At 45.6% G+C, this 16,389-nt stretch overlaps 1 protein-coding gene across 1 annotated transcript in view; it reads left to right on the top strand.

The window, feature by feature from the left end:
• The window catches only part of LOC137439411 (active breakpoint cluster region-related protein), a 258,208-nt gene extending 244,952 nt beyond the window's left edge, over window positions 1–13,256 (top strand). Inside the window, exons 18-23 of the mRNA XM_068135138.2 lie at window positions 1,005–1,114; window positions 1,394–1,533; window positions 2,189–2,323; window positions 2,708–2,813; window positions 6,215–6,377; window positions 11,049–13,256. Of these exons, the coding sequence (XP_067991239.2) occupies window positions 1,005–1,114; window positions 1,394–1,533; window positions 2,189–2,323; window positions 2,708–2,813; window positions 6,215–6,377; window positions 11,049–11,138 (744 nt within the window). The 3' untranslated portion in view covers window positions 11,139–13,256. The remainder of the gene's footprint in view (window positions 1–1,004; window positions 1,115–1,393; window positions 1,534–2,188; window positions 2,324–2,707; window positions 2,814–6,214; window positions 6,378–11,048) is intronic.
• The last annotated feature ends 3,133 nt before the right edge of the window (window positions 13,257–16,389 follow it).

Here is a 16,389-nt window from a genome sequence, read left to right on the forward strand (position 1 = left end):
TTGACTCACGCGCTTTGCTCATCGCGAAAGGTCTTTGCTTCGCGTCAGCTGTTTTCACCATTCAGACGTCTATCTGGGATGTGTGTGTGCAACGCGAATTTTGAAGACAAACCTGAGGTTCGTCGATTTGGAGCGGTAAAACATTCATACCCGAGGGGGTGAATTTCCCAGTCGCCTTGAGTGCGCCTTTTCGCAGCTGTTGGCCGCGTGACCCTTTTCTGCCGCTTTGGCCGCGTACGCCTTTGTGCAGTTTTGGCGGCGTGACTGGGCCTGTCATCTGAACGGGGTTTGGGTTTGGATTCGACATCTTTCTGACGATCGCTGGAGGGGATCAACTTGAGCTCGAAGACGGGAATATAGTGACATTGGGGAATGTTCTTTTTTCACTCACTTGTAGCACAGTGAGTTACCTGATATTAGCTGATGGTACCATCATAAGATATATGTTGATTGTACTTTTGATTGCTATCTTTGTTGTACTGTTATTCTTGTGTGATTTTTAATACAATATTTGTTTGTTAGTAACAATTGGTGTGGTTTCACCATTGATTTTGGCACAGAATAACACATTTTTCTGCCGTGACTCCTCTCGGGGCTCGGAGGTACACCGCGACCAGGGGGTCGGGGAGGAGCACGTAACACCGCGTTAATCCATTCCCAAACCCACCTCCTTCAAATTCCCTGTTTTCATTCCTTAAAGTGCATGCAGTGTCCACCTTGTTTATCCCGTGTACCTCACCCTAGCCATCTCCCAATGTTCCTGTTCCCTACTGTTGTTGTGTTTCCGTCTTGTCTCCCGCTCCCTTTATTATACGTTCTATGTGTTAGCTCTTACATGGGCCTCGACTTGATATGCAAAAAAAACTTCACAAACAAACTTCTTCCTGATGACTGATCCTGTATGATTGTTCCAATATTCCAGCAACCGAATTTTCAGAACTTATTACTACATGTGATTAAATTATACAGAATATATTTGGTTCCACCTCCTTCCTTGTCAACAGATCGAGGTGAAACTCTCAGTGAAGTTCACAAGCAGGGAATTCAGCCTGAAGCGTATGCCTTCCCGCAAACAGACCGGTGTCTACGGTGTCAAGATTGGTGTTGTTACAAAGTAAGATGAGCTGCCCCCCCCTCCCCTTGGGCCCCCCATCCTCTATCCCCACCCTTTATATTGGCCTGTAGGCATAGGAAAATAAACCAGTGCATTGTCACCATACCTTTGTGTGTGATAATTTTGAAGGATCACTCGTGAATCCTTCAGTTGAGCTACTATCGTCAACTTGTAGTATCAGCACGTGCTGCTTACACAATGTGAACCACACTACCTCTCGACATACTGACCTTTTTATTGCACGATCCCCCCCTTCCCCCTCCAAACCTAACTTTCCAGGCGTGAGCGCTCCAAAGTGCCGTACCTGGTACGGCAGTGTGTTGAAGAGATAGAGAAACGTGGCCTGGATGAGGTTGGCATATACCGCGTTTCCGGCGTTGCCACTGACATCCAGGCCCTGAAAGCGGCCTTTGACAGCAGTATGTACTTTCTGCACTGCCACCTTTGCCCTTCCTCCCCTTTCCCTCACACATGTGTGAAATGCACTCAAATCAAACCTGATCAACGATTGCAGGGAATTCCTCTGAGGTAGTTTGAAACGGGTTTGGCTCATTCTTCAGACGATTTAATACTTCGTTCTTGAGATACTGGATTACTCGGGGTAATGAGGTAGTAACTCTCATACCACGTTTACAAAAGAAAGCTTGATACTTGATTTGGCAATTGTATGTATGCAATATGCATGTGTCCATGTTATTCAATAACAGATAATTCAGCATTTTTAACCATTTCATGCTATTTTAAATATCATTACAGGTATTGAAATTAATTTTACTCTTTCAAGGAATTCGAGAAAGTTATATCTTAAAATCTTTTTGCTACTCACAGGGTATTGCACGTGGCTTGAAGTAGGGTAGTGCATCACTCTTCTAAGCCAGAGGGAAGGTTTTCGATTGGCCAGGGTCCCGGCACACTCTGTCCAATATGCTGGGACACTTTAGGAGGGAAACAGGCTGATTGGCTGAGCGTAATAACACACCTTTTGCTTTTTCTCCCCTCGGATGACTACAGTATATAGAAACGGTGACGTGTAAGCGAAGCATTGAGCAAACTTGTTTTTTCGGCATGCTGCAGATGACAAAGATGCATCTGTATTGATGAGCGACATGGATGTAAACGCCATCGCCGGCGCCCTCAAACTCTACTTCCGTGAGCTTCCTGAGCCCCTCTTCACGGATGAACTGTATCCTAGCTTCGTAGAAGCCATTGGTAAACAAACCTTTGCAGAGTGTGGATTATTTTTACTGAATGCCCCAAATGTTCTCATTTTATAAATGGAGATTTTAAAGATAAATTTCTCATAGCACTCAAGAATTGTTGAGCAGCTAATTCTGCTCTGGGAATCAAATCTGTACTTTCTCAGGTGTGGTGACATCTTGGTTGGTAGATGAGCACTTTAATCATTTTGACATTCAGGCAGGTAGATGTTGCTTCTCGTAACAATGACGTGTGGAGTTGATGTGAGATTTTTAACCTGGGATCCCAGTATCAATCGGCTAAGTGCTTAGGTGGGAACACCAAATGGGCCGGTGTTGGAGGCCATGTTAGCAAGGCCTTGAGCGGTATCTCATTGTTCCCTTCTGTGCTCAACAGCGCTGTCTGAACCTGTGGCCAAGGAGAGCTGCATGCTCAACATTTTGCAATCTCTTCCGGAACCAAACCTCAACACCTTCTTGTTCCTGCTCGCCCACCTCAAGCGGTGAGACTTGACCGGCAAGCGGATTTCTCTCATGAAGAAAGACAAATCTTTTTCACGAGATCCATGAGGTCTCTTGTAGTGTATCGGGTTTTTTTTGCCAGTTCCCATCCACCATCATAATCTAATTATATCCTGGACAAGTTTTATTCATGTGGGACCATTGCATATTGGCCTGAAAAGCCCTCTTGTATCTCATTTCCATGCACCACTGAACCCGGTTTGAACCCGTGCTGCTGCCCCCTTAATACCGCATTCACTTGTGATTTAGCCAATCCCGGTTTGGGCTGTCAAGGCGTGTTTGCCCGCATTTGCAAATATTTTGATTCTTTTCCAAAGCGAGCAGATGTACGATAGGATAAGGGGATGATAACTGTAACTCGCTTTCACAGCCCAAACTGAAAGGAAATGTGTCCATTGCTTGGCCTATGGGAATCCTAATTATTCTTCCGACCTTTCAGCAATAAGTAAACGGGAGAGAAGAGAGAAGTTGCAAAAGATTAAGGAGATGGGATGTGAGCTTATTGTGAGGATGCGATACATATTGAAGGTCTGGAATTGCTCAGACATAGCATTTCTACTGGGCCTAGCAGCTCACCTCTGCTTGCAGACTCGACTGGCGAGCACGAGCAGGCTATTCGAGCCCACCAGGCTGAACCACCACATCCCTCATTCTACTCTGAATCGAAAAGCGAGCTTTTCACTCGACTCTCAGATAGATGATCATCACTGTACTATGGGTTCGCAAACCTGTGTCGGGGCAGTTGGGTTTTCAACCTGGGTCGGGGCAGCTGAGTTTTCAACCCGGGTCGGGGCAGCGGGGTTTTCAACCTGGGTCAGGGCAATTGAGTTTTCAACCTGGGTCGGGGCAGCTGAGTTTTCAACCCGGGCCGGGGCAGCTGAGTTTTCAACCCGGGTCGGGGCAGCGGGGTTTTCAACCCAGGTCGGGGCAGCGGGGTTTTCAACCTGGGTCGGGGCAGCGGGGTTTTCAACCTGGGTCGGGGCAGCAGGGTTTTCAACCCGGGTCGGGGCAGCAGGGTTTTCAACCCGGGTCGGGGCAGCTGAATTTTCAACCCAGGTCAGGGCAGCGGGGTTTTCAACCTGGGTCGGGGCAGAGGGGATTTCAACCCGGGTCGTGGCAGCAGGTTTTTCAACCCGGGTCGGGGCAGCGGGGTATTCAACCCGGGTCGGGGCAGCTGAGTTTTCAACCCGGGTCGGGGCAGCAGTGTTTTCAACCTGGGTCGGGGCAGCTGAGTTTTCAACCCGGGTCGGGGCAGCTGGGGTTTTCAACCCGGGTCGGGGCAGCTGGGGTTTTCAACCTGGGTCGGGGCAGCTAGTTTTCAACCCGGGTCGGGGCAGCGGGGTTTTCAACCTGGGTCGGGGCAGCTGAGTTTTCAACCCGGGTCGTGGCAGCAGGTTTTTCAACCTGGGTCGGGGCAGCAGGGTTTTCAACCCGAGTCGGGGCAGCAGGGTTTTCAACCCGGGTCGGGGCAGCGGGGTTTTCAACCCGGGTTGGGGCAGCAGGCTTTTCAACCCTGGTCGGGGCAGCGGGGTTTTAAACCCGGGTCAGGGCAGCTGAGTTTTCAACCTGCGTCAGGGCAGCTGAGTTTTCAACACAGGTCGGGCGCAGCGGGGTTTTCAACCCGGGTCGGGGCAGCAGGGTTTTCAACCCGGGTCGGGGCAGCTTGGTTTTCAACCCGGGTCGGGGCAGCAGGGTTTTCAACCCGGGTCGGGGCAGCAGGGTTTTCAACCCGGGTCGGGGCAGCAGGGTTTTCAACCCGGGTCGGGGCAGCTGAGTTTTCAACCCGGGTCGGGGCAGCTGAGTTTTCAACCCAGGTCGGGGCAGCGGGGTTTTCAACCAGGGTTTAGCAGCACAACGCATTGGCAATCTCCAAGTGGATACATCACATGATATGAGGGAGAAGAACGTTTATTTCATTTTTTTTTTTTCAGTTAGCTGTGTTTTTGGTTGTGTGCGTCTTCCCTTACCCTATTATCTGGGTGAGGAAGTGTAAGCTCCAGTAGGTTATTGCCTTAAGACCTAACTTAATTTAAAAACTCATGATTGTTGGAAATTGAATCGTTTCTCTTTCTTCTTTCTTTCTTGTGGGGAATATTTCATTGTAAATTAAATTATTGCAGATAAAACATGAAGTTTAAAAATTATTTTCTGCAATGCAGACAATTTTGCAATTACAAAAGTAACAGCACTTATCAAGGTGTAGCGATCGGTGCTGCGCCACAAAGAAACTGCTACGTACAAAGTTTCAGCCAGGTGATCACAAAATGAGGGGGTGGATGCTGCTGAACGATGCCAACATGGAGATTGAACAACGTAATTGGCGGACAACCCTGAATGTTGTATGCGGATGATCTGGCTGTTGTGGCAGAGAGTAGGCGGGATATGCAGGAGGTACTGGGGATGGTGAAGGAAGCGGGGACTGAGGCTGAGTATGGAAAAGACTGAGGTGATGTGGGTCCGGCAGCAGAGAAAATAAATAAATATCAGGTTAGAGGGGAAGTAGATCATCCATGGAAATAGGTTTGAGTATCTGGGTGGAACAATGACCGGTGATGGTAAGTCGGGGCCAGAGGTGCAGAGGAGGATTCAGGTCGGTGCGAATGCGTGGAGGAGGGTGGAGGGTGTAATGGCGGACTGAAAAATATCAAGAGAATTGAAAGGGAAAGTTTTGGTTGTTGCGTGATGCTGGCCTACCTTTACAGTCTGGAGATGGTGGCACTGACAGCGAGGCAACAACAGAGGTTGCAGGTTTGTGAGAACAAATGGGTGAAGAGGATTGGGGGAGTGAAGAGTATGGATAGAAGGAGAATGGATTAACTGAGGGAGGAGATTCATGTGCAAGTGAGCTTGACGGGGAGATTGGGGAAATGCCGGCTGAGTTGGGCTGGACACCCGGTGCAGATGAGGGATGAGAGAATGGCAAAGAGAGTGGAAAGCTTGAGGGAGCAAGGAAGGAAGAAAAGAGGTAAACCACGGTTGAGATGAGTAGATTGTGTAAGGTGGGTTATCAGTAAGGTGGAGGTGGTTAGAGAGTGCAGAGAGTTGGCTGAGGACAGAGGGGAGTGGAGGATTATCGTGGTCAAGGCAGGGTAGGAGCTTGGTGCCATCGGACCTCACCCCTTATAAAAGGGAAGAGGAGAAGAAGAAGAAGAAGAAGAACAATTGGCACAAATGTCATACAGTATGTATTGCGAAAGGCTTGTGTAACTTGATAGTTTTACTCAAATGATGTTTGCCTTCATAGTTTGTTGAAACCCCCCTGGTAGTGGAAGGCTACAAAGCCTTGAGGCTACAAACAGCCCTTTTCATGTTGTTAATTCGGAGCTGGAGGCCATTTATAAGTTGGGAATTATTGGAAAATGGGCCACGTTTTCATCTACAGTGTTGCTGAGATGGAGCCAGTAAACAAGATGTCCCTTCATAACCTCGCCACCGTGTTTGGCCCAACACTTCTCCGTCCGTCCGAGAAGGATACAAAGATTGTGGCAAATCCTGCAGTGGCAATCACCATGTCTGACAGCTGGTCCCTTGAAGTGATGTCACAGGTGAGAGAGGGATGCTCTTCTGTTGGTGATCTGTATTCCTGGTAGATGTAATGTGCATTTGAAGTCCGTATGTATATCGGCTCGCAGGATAGCTCAGAGGTGTGCACACTTTGGTGGTGCCGTCCCCGCGGATGGGCCTTAAACTGAGCGGAGTGAAAATGAGCCCTTGTTTCACTTCAGCGATTTCTGCAAGGGTTGTCATCAATAAGGGGTGCCTGTCACACATCTACCTTATTTACGCATCCATTACACAGTTTATGAGGATTTTAGCAGTTGGGAAATATAATTTTTAGAATAGAAAAATAGTGGGGTCACTTTTCTGGGACTCCGTAACTATTTTGCGGAGAACTAAGTTTGAAGGTGGATTTGGGTACTTTAAGACATTACCTTTAAAATGAGCTCCCATGTCCCTCACGAAACGATGGCGAACTCCCGCTAGGAGGCTTTTTCCAAGATGGCCGCCATTAACATATACCTAATATCGGTTTGGCCTGTTTTTTCACTTCAAAACGAATTTAACATGTTCACTCAGGTTTTATAGTGTTCTAAAACCTTTAATCAGTGTTATAGCTCACAAAGGAACTCAGAAATACCCATAGTGGTGATTTATTTAGCTGAAATGATCAAGAAAACACAAAGTTGTAGTGAAGTGGTTATCTGGGTCAGATGTAGGCCCAAACCAATCCCAGGATGTCGACATGTAATGATGCCCCATCCCAGGATGTGTACATGTACATGTAATGTAGACATCCTGGGATGGTGCATCTTCTTTGTAACTCTCAGAAACATACTTGTCCCAGCATGCTTTATGATAACGGATCTCCTGAGCACAAAAATCATCACAATCGGCGATGAATGTTCTAATTCTTGTTCGCATAGAATTGTCTTCGAGATGTGCGGTGGAAGCTTTAAACTGGTCCCAAGCCTGTTTTTGTAGAAGATAAGAAGATAAAAAAAGCCAAGGATATAGATGACCCAACTCAAATACTCAAATACTAATAAATTAATAATTAATAAATATTAATACTCAATACTCAAATTCACTTAAACCACAAAGAAGTTCAACGTATGTGAATTGGAGGCTTGATATTTCACCTGAGTCAATGAAAAGAGTCGCCCTTTTGGTCTGTTAGGGTGTCGGCTATGAGCCGACAGGAAGCTGACTGGAAAGACTGGAAACAGACTTTCCAGCAGACTGGAAACACCAAATGCAGACATCTTTCTGGTGTATAGTCCCCGTTTTGCCTCGCGTTATCCTGCTAGATCCAGCCCCACCGGTTCTGTCACATCTGGTTGATCTTGAAGTTCCTATTGCTCTCTAGCTTTCTATTTTCGTCTCTTGGCTTGGGGAATTGCTCGGCCGAAATCAATTTAAATTTTACATGCCGTGTGCATCAATTGTCCCTTCGGTCCGGCAGACCAGTCAAAGTTATCAAATGAGTTTGCAAAGGGATCAAGAGTAACCCAGTCTTGAGCCTTTACTCTTAGATTCTCCGATGCCGTCAACTCCTTCAACTCAAGAATATCGTCATCTTCAATTTCCTGCTCACACAATATACAGTTGGGTAGGTATTTTCTCTTTCGCACACTCTCCTCTGGCAGCGGTTTCAGCAGTGGCCTCGATCGAAGGGATTCAGCCATTACACCTGTTCACTGTAATGGAAATTGATACATTCATATGAAAGATTATGACTCCAATAGTTTGATGACATCATTCCCAGAGGCATTTCTGTTATCTAGATTTGCCTCTAAAATGGCTGCTAGTAGTACTCTGATTCACAAACCTTAAATACCCATAGTTCATACTCACAGCGCCGTGGTATTTATCAGTAATTTGGGTGAAAATATGACAGCAGTAGCATCTGTATGGCGGTCAATTTGTGTTTTCTTGATCATTTCAGCTAAATAAATCACCACTATGGGTATTTCTGAGTTCCTTTGTGAGCTATAACACTGATTAAAGGTTTTAGAACACTACAAAACCTGAGTGAACATGTTAAATTAGTTTTGAAGTGAAAGACGTAGGCCAAACCGATATTAGGTATATGTTAATGGCAGCCATCTTAGAAAAAGCCCCCTAGCGGGAGTTCCCCATCGTTTCACGAGCGACATGGGAGCTCATTTTTAAAGGTAATGTCTTAAAGTACCCAAATCCACCTTCAAACTTAGTTCTCCGCAAAATAGTTACGGGGTTCCAGAAAAGTGACCCCACTAAAAGTGCTTCCTGCTTAGGTAGGCTACAGTCTGCAGTGGACAATTCCTGTAAAGCACAGAACCCCCCACCGCAAACAGGCAGTGTCAGCTACCACAATGCGGCCCACAAATCATCCAGCCGACTGTTCAACTGTAAAAATCACATTTCCCGACTGCTGAAATCTTCATAAAGCTGTGTAACGGATGCCTAAGTATGATAGTGTGACAAGCACACCTTATTGATCAGAACCACAAGGCGTCATGGTTACCAAAACAGTAAAGTGGTTTGTTTCAATTTATGTATATTAGAATATAAGATCCGTCACTTCGCTGAGGGAATGCCAATCTTATAGATACAGATTTACGTATGCACGTGAGAGGAATTTTTGAGGTCGCGTGCGTCTCCCCTCCGTGAAGCACCATGTGGCATCGGTCCGCCACTCCTGATGTATGGAGAATACAACGCAGAGTGGAAGAGGGAAATTCTTTCATTTTTTGCTTACATAATAAATGGATGGTATACTGTTTTGACCGACAGGTTTTAAGAGAAAAATATATATATATATCTTTCACCCTTTAAAAATCGTGAATAAGTTATTGAACTGTCAGTTGCTTTTTTGTTCGTATCCTTTTCGCACCTGTGTTGCAAGTAGAGTGAGTGACCTGCTTTGTGATGCTTTAAAAGGAGGTGTATAATCAGAAATGCTATTTGATAGGGCAATATATTACTGTTACATTAATAAAAAGGAAATGTTGAAAGAAAAAGAAAAGTATTGAATATAGCAAACGTTTTCTGAATGTAATCGACATGAGAAACGGGATTGAATGAGACTCACCATTATTACAAGTGAAGAAGAAGATGAAGGAGGAAGAGTTTTTGTTTAAATGTAAATTTAAACCGGCCCATCTATTGTCACCTTACTCAACTATATCATACTGTTTGCAGATTGCCAAGAGTCTGATTGATAAAAAATATGGCGATCAGAATTGATGGCGAGCATACGTATGATTGCTGCATTCGCTATTTGTTGATGCACGGACACACACAGGGCAGGCAGGCACCGAGCTGTGTGTGTGTGTGTGTGTGTGTGTGTGTGTGTGTGTGTGTGTGTGTGTGTGTGTGTGTGTGTGTGTGCGTGTGTGCGTGCGTGTGCATGCGCGTGTGCATGCGCGCGTGTGTGTGTGTGTGTGTATATATGTATATGCCTATATATACATGTACATACAGTAATTTCTCGCTTAACACTACCCCGTAGAACGCTAATTCGTTATAGAGCTCTTTGTCCTGTAGAATTTTTTTACTAAAATATAAAAGAAAGTAAACGCACCAACTGCAATTGTTTATACCGTATGGACATGCTCTGAGCCAATCAGCACGGTTTACTCCGCCTTCGTTTTTACAGCAGGAGGAGCCTCCTGCCACCTCATCTCGCACTGCTGCCATGTAGGGGAAGTATGAACAGTCAGAGTGACGGCAGTTATTCTTTTTATTGATGGTTTACATATTTTATGTTGTTGTTAAAACTTATTGATCTTATTAAAATAAAAATATTTTATGAATAATTTTATAGTAATATGTTTGTTTGTTTTTTTGTATACTGAATCGAGGCTCGTGAAAGAGCTAACATTTACTTCACAAACAAATCGACCAGACAAACAAAATACACAAAAAGAGGGAGCGGAAGACAAGATGGGGAGAGAAGGGGAAGCACACACACACAACATCCGAGAGCAGGGAGATGTGTGGAAGGGAGAGGGCCCGGGGGGAGGAGGCATGGGAAGGGGGGGGGGGAGGGAGAAGTATAAAGCACAAGGACACCAAGGACTTCCAGGACAGAAGTTGGTATTTCAAAAAGTGGAATTGGGGTGAAATTAGCGGGGGTAGAAAAGATCAAGGTTTTGGATGGGGGAAGATAAGAGATGGTGGTGAACAGCTGTTTTAAAGACCTGGAGGGTGGAATGGGATTGAAGAGAGTGAGGGAGTTTGTTCCAGAGGTGGGAGAAAAGAGGAATGAAGGAGTGAAGGTGAGCAGAGAGCCGAGATTTTGGCAGTTTAACCAAAAGAGGGTTGCAGGCAGATCTTGTGCGACCTGTAGGAATATTTGCGGGACAGAGCCCAGAGAGAGCTGTAGTTTACCATCTGTATTATTATTATTATTATTATTATTATTATTAGTGTGATAATTGATACCCCAATGAAGTCCTCGTCTACCGCTCATGCGTAAGAAATATCGCTATCGGAACACATTTCCATATAAGCGATGGAATGTATGATCATCCCTTTCAGTGCATTGTCGATTAGTGCTCTCTTTTCCAGGAACACATCCAGAGCGTATAGTGGGGTATACATATATATATATATATACACATACATGTTTTATATGTGTTGTGACACATTTAAACTCAGTTTTGCTATTTTATTTATTTACTCACCACACCTCATGACCCCTACCTTCCCTTTGCCCGGTTACCCCATAGGTGCAGGTATTGCTGTATTTCTTACAACTCGAGTCCATACCCAAGCCAGACAGCAAGCGACAAAGCCTGCTGTTCTCCACCGAGGTGTGAGGTTGACTAGGCCGAGTTCAACCGACTGCTTGCGCATTTTCGCAGATTACTGGGAACGATTTTTGTCCCATGACTGGGACTTTGCCCTCCATGCCTTTGTTCCAGCTTCCTCTCGCCAACTCGTGTCATTATTTTATTCTCTTATTCAGTTCCTATCCCTGTCATTCTCACGCGAAGCCTTCGTGCTCGCTTCTTCTCGAGACCAAAATGGCAATATAGCCTTCCATTGAGACCAGCTGGCTGTCTTCATTGGGATTTTTGTAGTCGTTAAATTTTCCACATTTTGTTTTTGGATTGTGACGTACAAGGTAAGCTTTGATCCGACTCTGCTGGAGACAAATTTTGGAGTCACGTGACGTGAGTGTGACGTCTATTCCAGCCAACTTCCTGTGCTGCTTAAACCGTGAACACTGTAAACAATGGATTGATTCTCTCTTTACTAGTTGAACTTGTTTTCTCTGATACACTGGTTTTCCTTTATTTTTTCATATTCCGACAAATCCAAACGACTCTACCTGGTCAGAGTAAGCCTACAACGGTATTAGCTGTAATATTACAGATGCTATTATTATTATTATTGTTATTATTATTATTACAATTTTATTTTCAAATTGCATTTTAACTACTATATTTGTGCAGGTTCACATCTTTGTTTTCTGCCCTTCCGAGCCAAAAGCAGTTTCCTGAAACACTGTCAGCGAGGATTTCTATTCGCGTTTTATTCCCCATTTTGTTTTCTCAATTTCTTCCATTTTGACATGCAGGCGTGTTCTGTTGAAGATTACTCTCACTCTCTCTCTCTCTCTCTCTCTCTCTCACTCCCACTCTACTACTTTTTCCCTCTCTCCCAATAGTCCCCTTTCTCTGACTCTTTACCTCTCTCCAATTCTTTCCCCCTCTCCCACTCTTTCCCTCTCTACAACTCATTCCCACTGTCCAATTCTTTCCCCCTATTTCCCTCTCTCCTATTCCTTCCATCTCTCTATTCTTTCCCTCCTTTTATTTCCCTCTCTTGTATTCCTTCCCTCTCCTATTTTTTCCATCCTATTATTTCCCTCTCTTTTATTCATTCTCTCCCTCCTATTATTTCCCTCTCTCCAAGTCTCTCTTTTAATTTAATGTCACCGAGCATATTAATTGTAGATAAAGAGTTCCAGGACTATAAAAGGTATCACATGATTTTAATGCTGTGATTTTGTTACTTTATGAACATTTGTTTCTAATTGCTTTTACAGCTGTTGGTGAAAAAGTTTTTTCTTCTTCAATTCAGTTGCAATTTTGGCTCTTTGGAAAAAATGCGCAAGACGTACACTTTAATTGGGATGAATGGTAGGGAGTGCGGGGAGATGGAAGGCAAAGTAACATTAAGGGTATTAAAGGCACTATAAACGCTTGTTGGAGTAATTATTACTTGTCAGAGTGGTTATTGTTTTCAAAAAGAACGGACCTTGTATCGTTCTCTTTAAGGATGTTCAAAAGATTTTGACTTTTTGGAGTACAGTATGCAATTTTCTACTGCAAAATTTGAACTCGCCCTGGATATCACTGGATAACTTTTCTGATCAACTGAAATTGAAGGAAATCTTACAGCTATGATGAAAACAAGGTATTTATTGCCTTTTCTATAAAAAAGAAAAAGGAAGCCAACGACGTTATTTCAACACATATACCGACTTTGTGTATACCGTTGTGCACATTTCTGTAGTATCTACGCGTATCTGAAATGTACATTAAACGTTTGACCTTTTCCAGACGGCACTGCTCATCCCACACGCCAGAGCGGAGATTCCGCTTCGAGCCGTCCGCGACGCCATCGCAGAACCCGTGCCCAGTGCGAATCCGTCCGCAGGTTAAACGTAGCGTTGCTTGTGCTAAATACTTTACGCCTTATAAAAACCAAATCCAGGTCATTTTTAACGCAATTCTCACCTGTGACCTCTGCACAGGGATCGTGCCGGTCGGCCAAGGTTGTACCCATTTCAGGTTTCTGTCCAGCTGGTTGTCCTGAAGCGTTATTGTAACAGTACTGTTAAACTTCACAATACTAGCTTTTTTGGTGGTTTAATTTATTTCCTTTCATTTGGAAACGTTCCAATAAACTTTCAGCATGAAGTTGCACCTTCCTGTCTTTTGACCCTTTACTTGCATCAAATCTATCACTGTAATCCTTTATCTTTTAAGTTGCATTGTTTTAATTGCACTTTAATTGGCCCAAGGGAATCTTTTGGGCTGGTTTGAGAGATTATTTAATTGATCTTGCTTGTTCCACTGGAAACATGGAATAAAATGAGGCGGCCAGCTCATTGCGTCAATATCCCTGCATTTAGTGGGACAGACATCGAGAGTATGTCTGTGTACATGTGCGGGGGAGGCAGGGGAGGAGGAGGGGGAGTACACATCTGTGGGTTTTGAATGGGGAGGGAGAGGAATAGGGCAAGAGTGAAGGTGTGTCTGTGTGTGTGTATGTCTGTGTGTTTGCGTTCGCATGATAATGTAAAGCGCCATGAGGGTCGTTTACTCTGCTTGATGCGGCTATATAAGACTCCTTTATTATTATTATTATTCTTCTTCTTTAGCTCTTTCCTTGAACTATCAATACCAGGGAAGAACCTATCCTTACAGATGGGATAATTGTCCTGGAATTATGGACTGGATAATTCTCGCGAAATTACAGACTATATAATTCTTGTGGAATTATGGACTGGATAATTCTCGCGGACTTACGCACTGGATAATTCTTGTGGAATTAGGGACTGGATAATTCTCGCGGACTTACGCACTGGATAATTCTTGTGGAATTAGGGACTGGATAATTCTCGCGGACTTACGCACTGGATAATTCTTGTGGAATTATGGACTGGATAATTCTCGCGGAATTACGGACAGGATAATTCTTGTGGAATTAGGGACTGGATAATTCCCCCAGAATTACGGACAGGATAATTCCCTCAGAATTATGGACTGGATAATTCCCTCGGAATTATGGACTGGATAATTCCCTCGGAATTACGGACAGGATAATTCCCTCAGAATTATGGACTGGATAATTCCCTCGGAATTATGGACTGGATAATTCCCTCGGAATTATGGACTGGATAATTCCCCCAGAATTACGGACAGGATAATTCCCTCGGAATTATGGACTGGATAATTCCCTCGGAATTATGGACTGGATAATTCCCTCGGAATTATGGACTGGATAATTCCCTCGGAATTATGGACTGGATAATTCCCTCAGAATTATGGACTGGATAATTCCCTCGGAATTATGGACTGGATAGTTATCCTGGAATTAGACTGGATAATTATCCTGGAATTACAGACTGGATAATTATCCTGGAATTACAGACTGGATAGTTATCCTGGAATTACAGACTGGATAATTATCCTGGAATTACAGACTGGATAGTTATCCTGGAATTACAGATTGGATAATTATCCTGAAATTATAGATGATTCTTGTGGAATTAGGGACTGGATAATTCCCCCAGAATTACGGACTGGATAATTCCCTCGGAATTATGGACTGGATAGTTATCCTGGAATTAGACTGGATAATTATCCTGGAATTACAGACTGGATAGTTATCCTGGAATTACAGACTGGATAATTATCCTGAAATCATGGATGATTCTTGTGGAATTACGGATTGGATAGTTATCCTGGAATTACGGACTGGATAATTATCCTGAAATCATGGATGATTCTTGTGGAATTATGGACTGGATAGTTATCCTGGAATTACGGACTGGATAATTATCCTGAAATCATGGATGATTCTTGTGGAATTACGGATTGGATAGTTATCCTGGAATTACAGACTGGATAATTATCCTGAAATCATGGATGATTCTTGTGGAATTACGGATTGGATAGTTATCCTGGAATTACGGACTGGATAATTATCCTGAAATCATGGATGATTCTTGTGGAATTACGGATTGGATAGTTATCCTGGAATTAGACTGGATAATTATCCTGGAATTACAGACTGGATAGTTATCCTGGAATTACAGACTGGATAATTATCCTGAAATCATGGATGATTCTTGTGGAATTACGGATTGGATAGTTATCCTGGAATTACGGACTGGATAATTATCCTGAAATCATGGATGATTCTTGTGGAATTATGGACTGGATAATTCCCCTGGAAGGCCGATCGGCGCGCGTGGAAGGCCGATCGGCATGCGTGGAAGGCCGATCTGCGCGCGTGGAAGGCCGATCGGCGCACGTGGAAGGCCGATCGGCGCGCGTGGAAGACCGATCGATCGGCGCGCGTGGAAGGCCGATCGGCGGTGCGTGGAAGGCCTATCGGCGCGCGTGGAAGGCCGATCTGCGCGCGTGGAAGGCCGATCGGCATGCGTGGAAGGCCGATCTGCGCGCGTGGAAGGCCGATCGGCGCACGTGGAAGGCCGATCGGCGCGCGTGGAAGACCGATCGATCGGCGCGCGTGGACGGCCGATCGGCGCGCGTGGAAGGCCGATCGGCGGTGCGTGGAAGGCCTATCGGCGCGCGTGGAAGGCCGATCGGCATGCGTGGAAGGCCGATCGGCATGCGTGGAAGGCCGATCTGCGCGCGTGGAAGGCCGATCGGCGCGCGTGGAAGGCCGATCTGCGCGCGTGGAAGGCCGATCTGCGCGCGTGGAAGGCCGATCGGCGCGCGTGGAAGGCCGATCTGCGCGCGTGGAAGGCCGATCTGCGCGCGTGGAAGGCCGATCGGCGCGCGTGGAAGGCCGATCTGCGCGCGTGGAAGGCCGATCGGCGGTGCGTGGAAGGCCTATCGGCGCGCGTGGAAGGCCGATCGGCATGCGTGGAAGGCCGATCGGCATGCGTGGAAGGCCGATCTGCGCGCGTGGAAGGCCGATCGGCGCGCGTGGAAGGCCGATCTGCGCGCGTGGAAGGCCGATCTGCGCGCGTGGAAGGCCGATCTGCGCGCGTGGAAGGCCGATCTGCGCGCGTGGAAGGCCGATCTGCGCGCGTGGAAGGCCGATCGGCGCGCGTGGAAGGCCGATCTGCGCGCGTGGAAGGCCGATTGGTACGCTTTCCTGCCAGTTCTTCGAGGCTAAGTTCCCCCGACCATTTGCGTTGTTTTGCTGTTCATGTTTTTCATCGTTTGTTCTGTCCCAAACCGTGTCCTGTATGGAATCGTTTAATTTGTCTCCCGGGGTTGAGTCAGCACCTACCTTCTGCAGGCATAGTTGAGTGTTCTTGTATTCCATTTGTTGCTTTCATTCCTCCGCTTCTTGCAT

This window comes from Myxine glutinosa, chromosome 14, assembly GCF_964187855.1.
Source record: "Myxine glutinosa chromosome 14, kmMyxGlut1.1, whole genome shotgun sequence".
NCBI lineage: Eukaryota > Metazoa > Chordata > Myxini > Myxiniformes > Myxinidae > Myxine > Myxine glutinosa.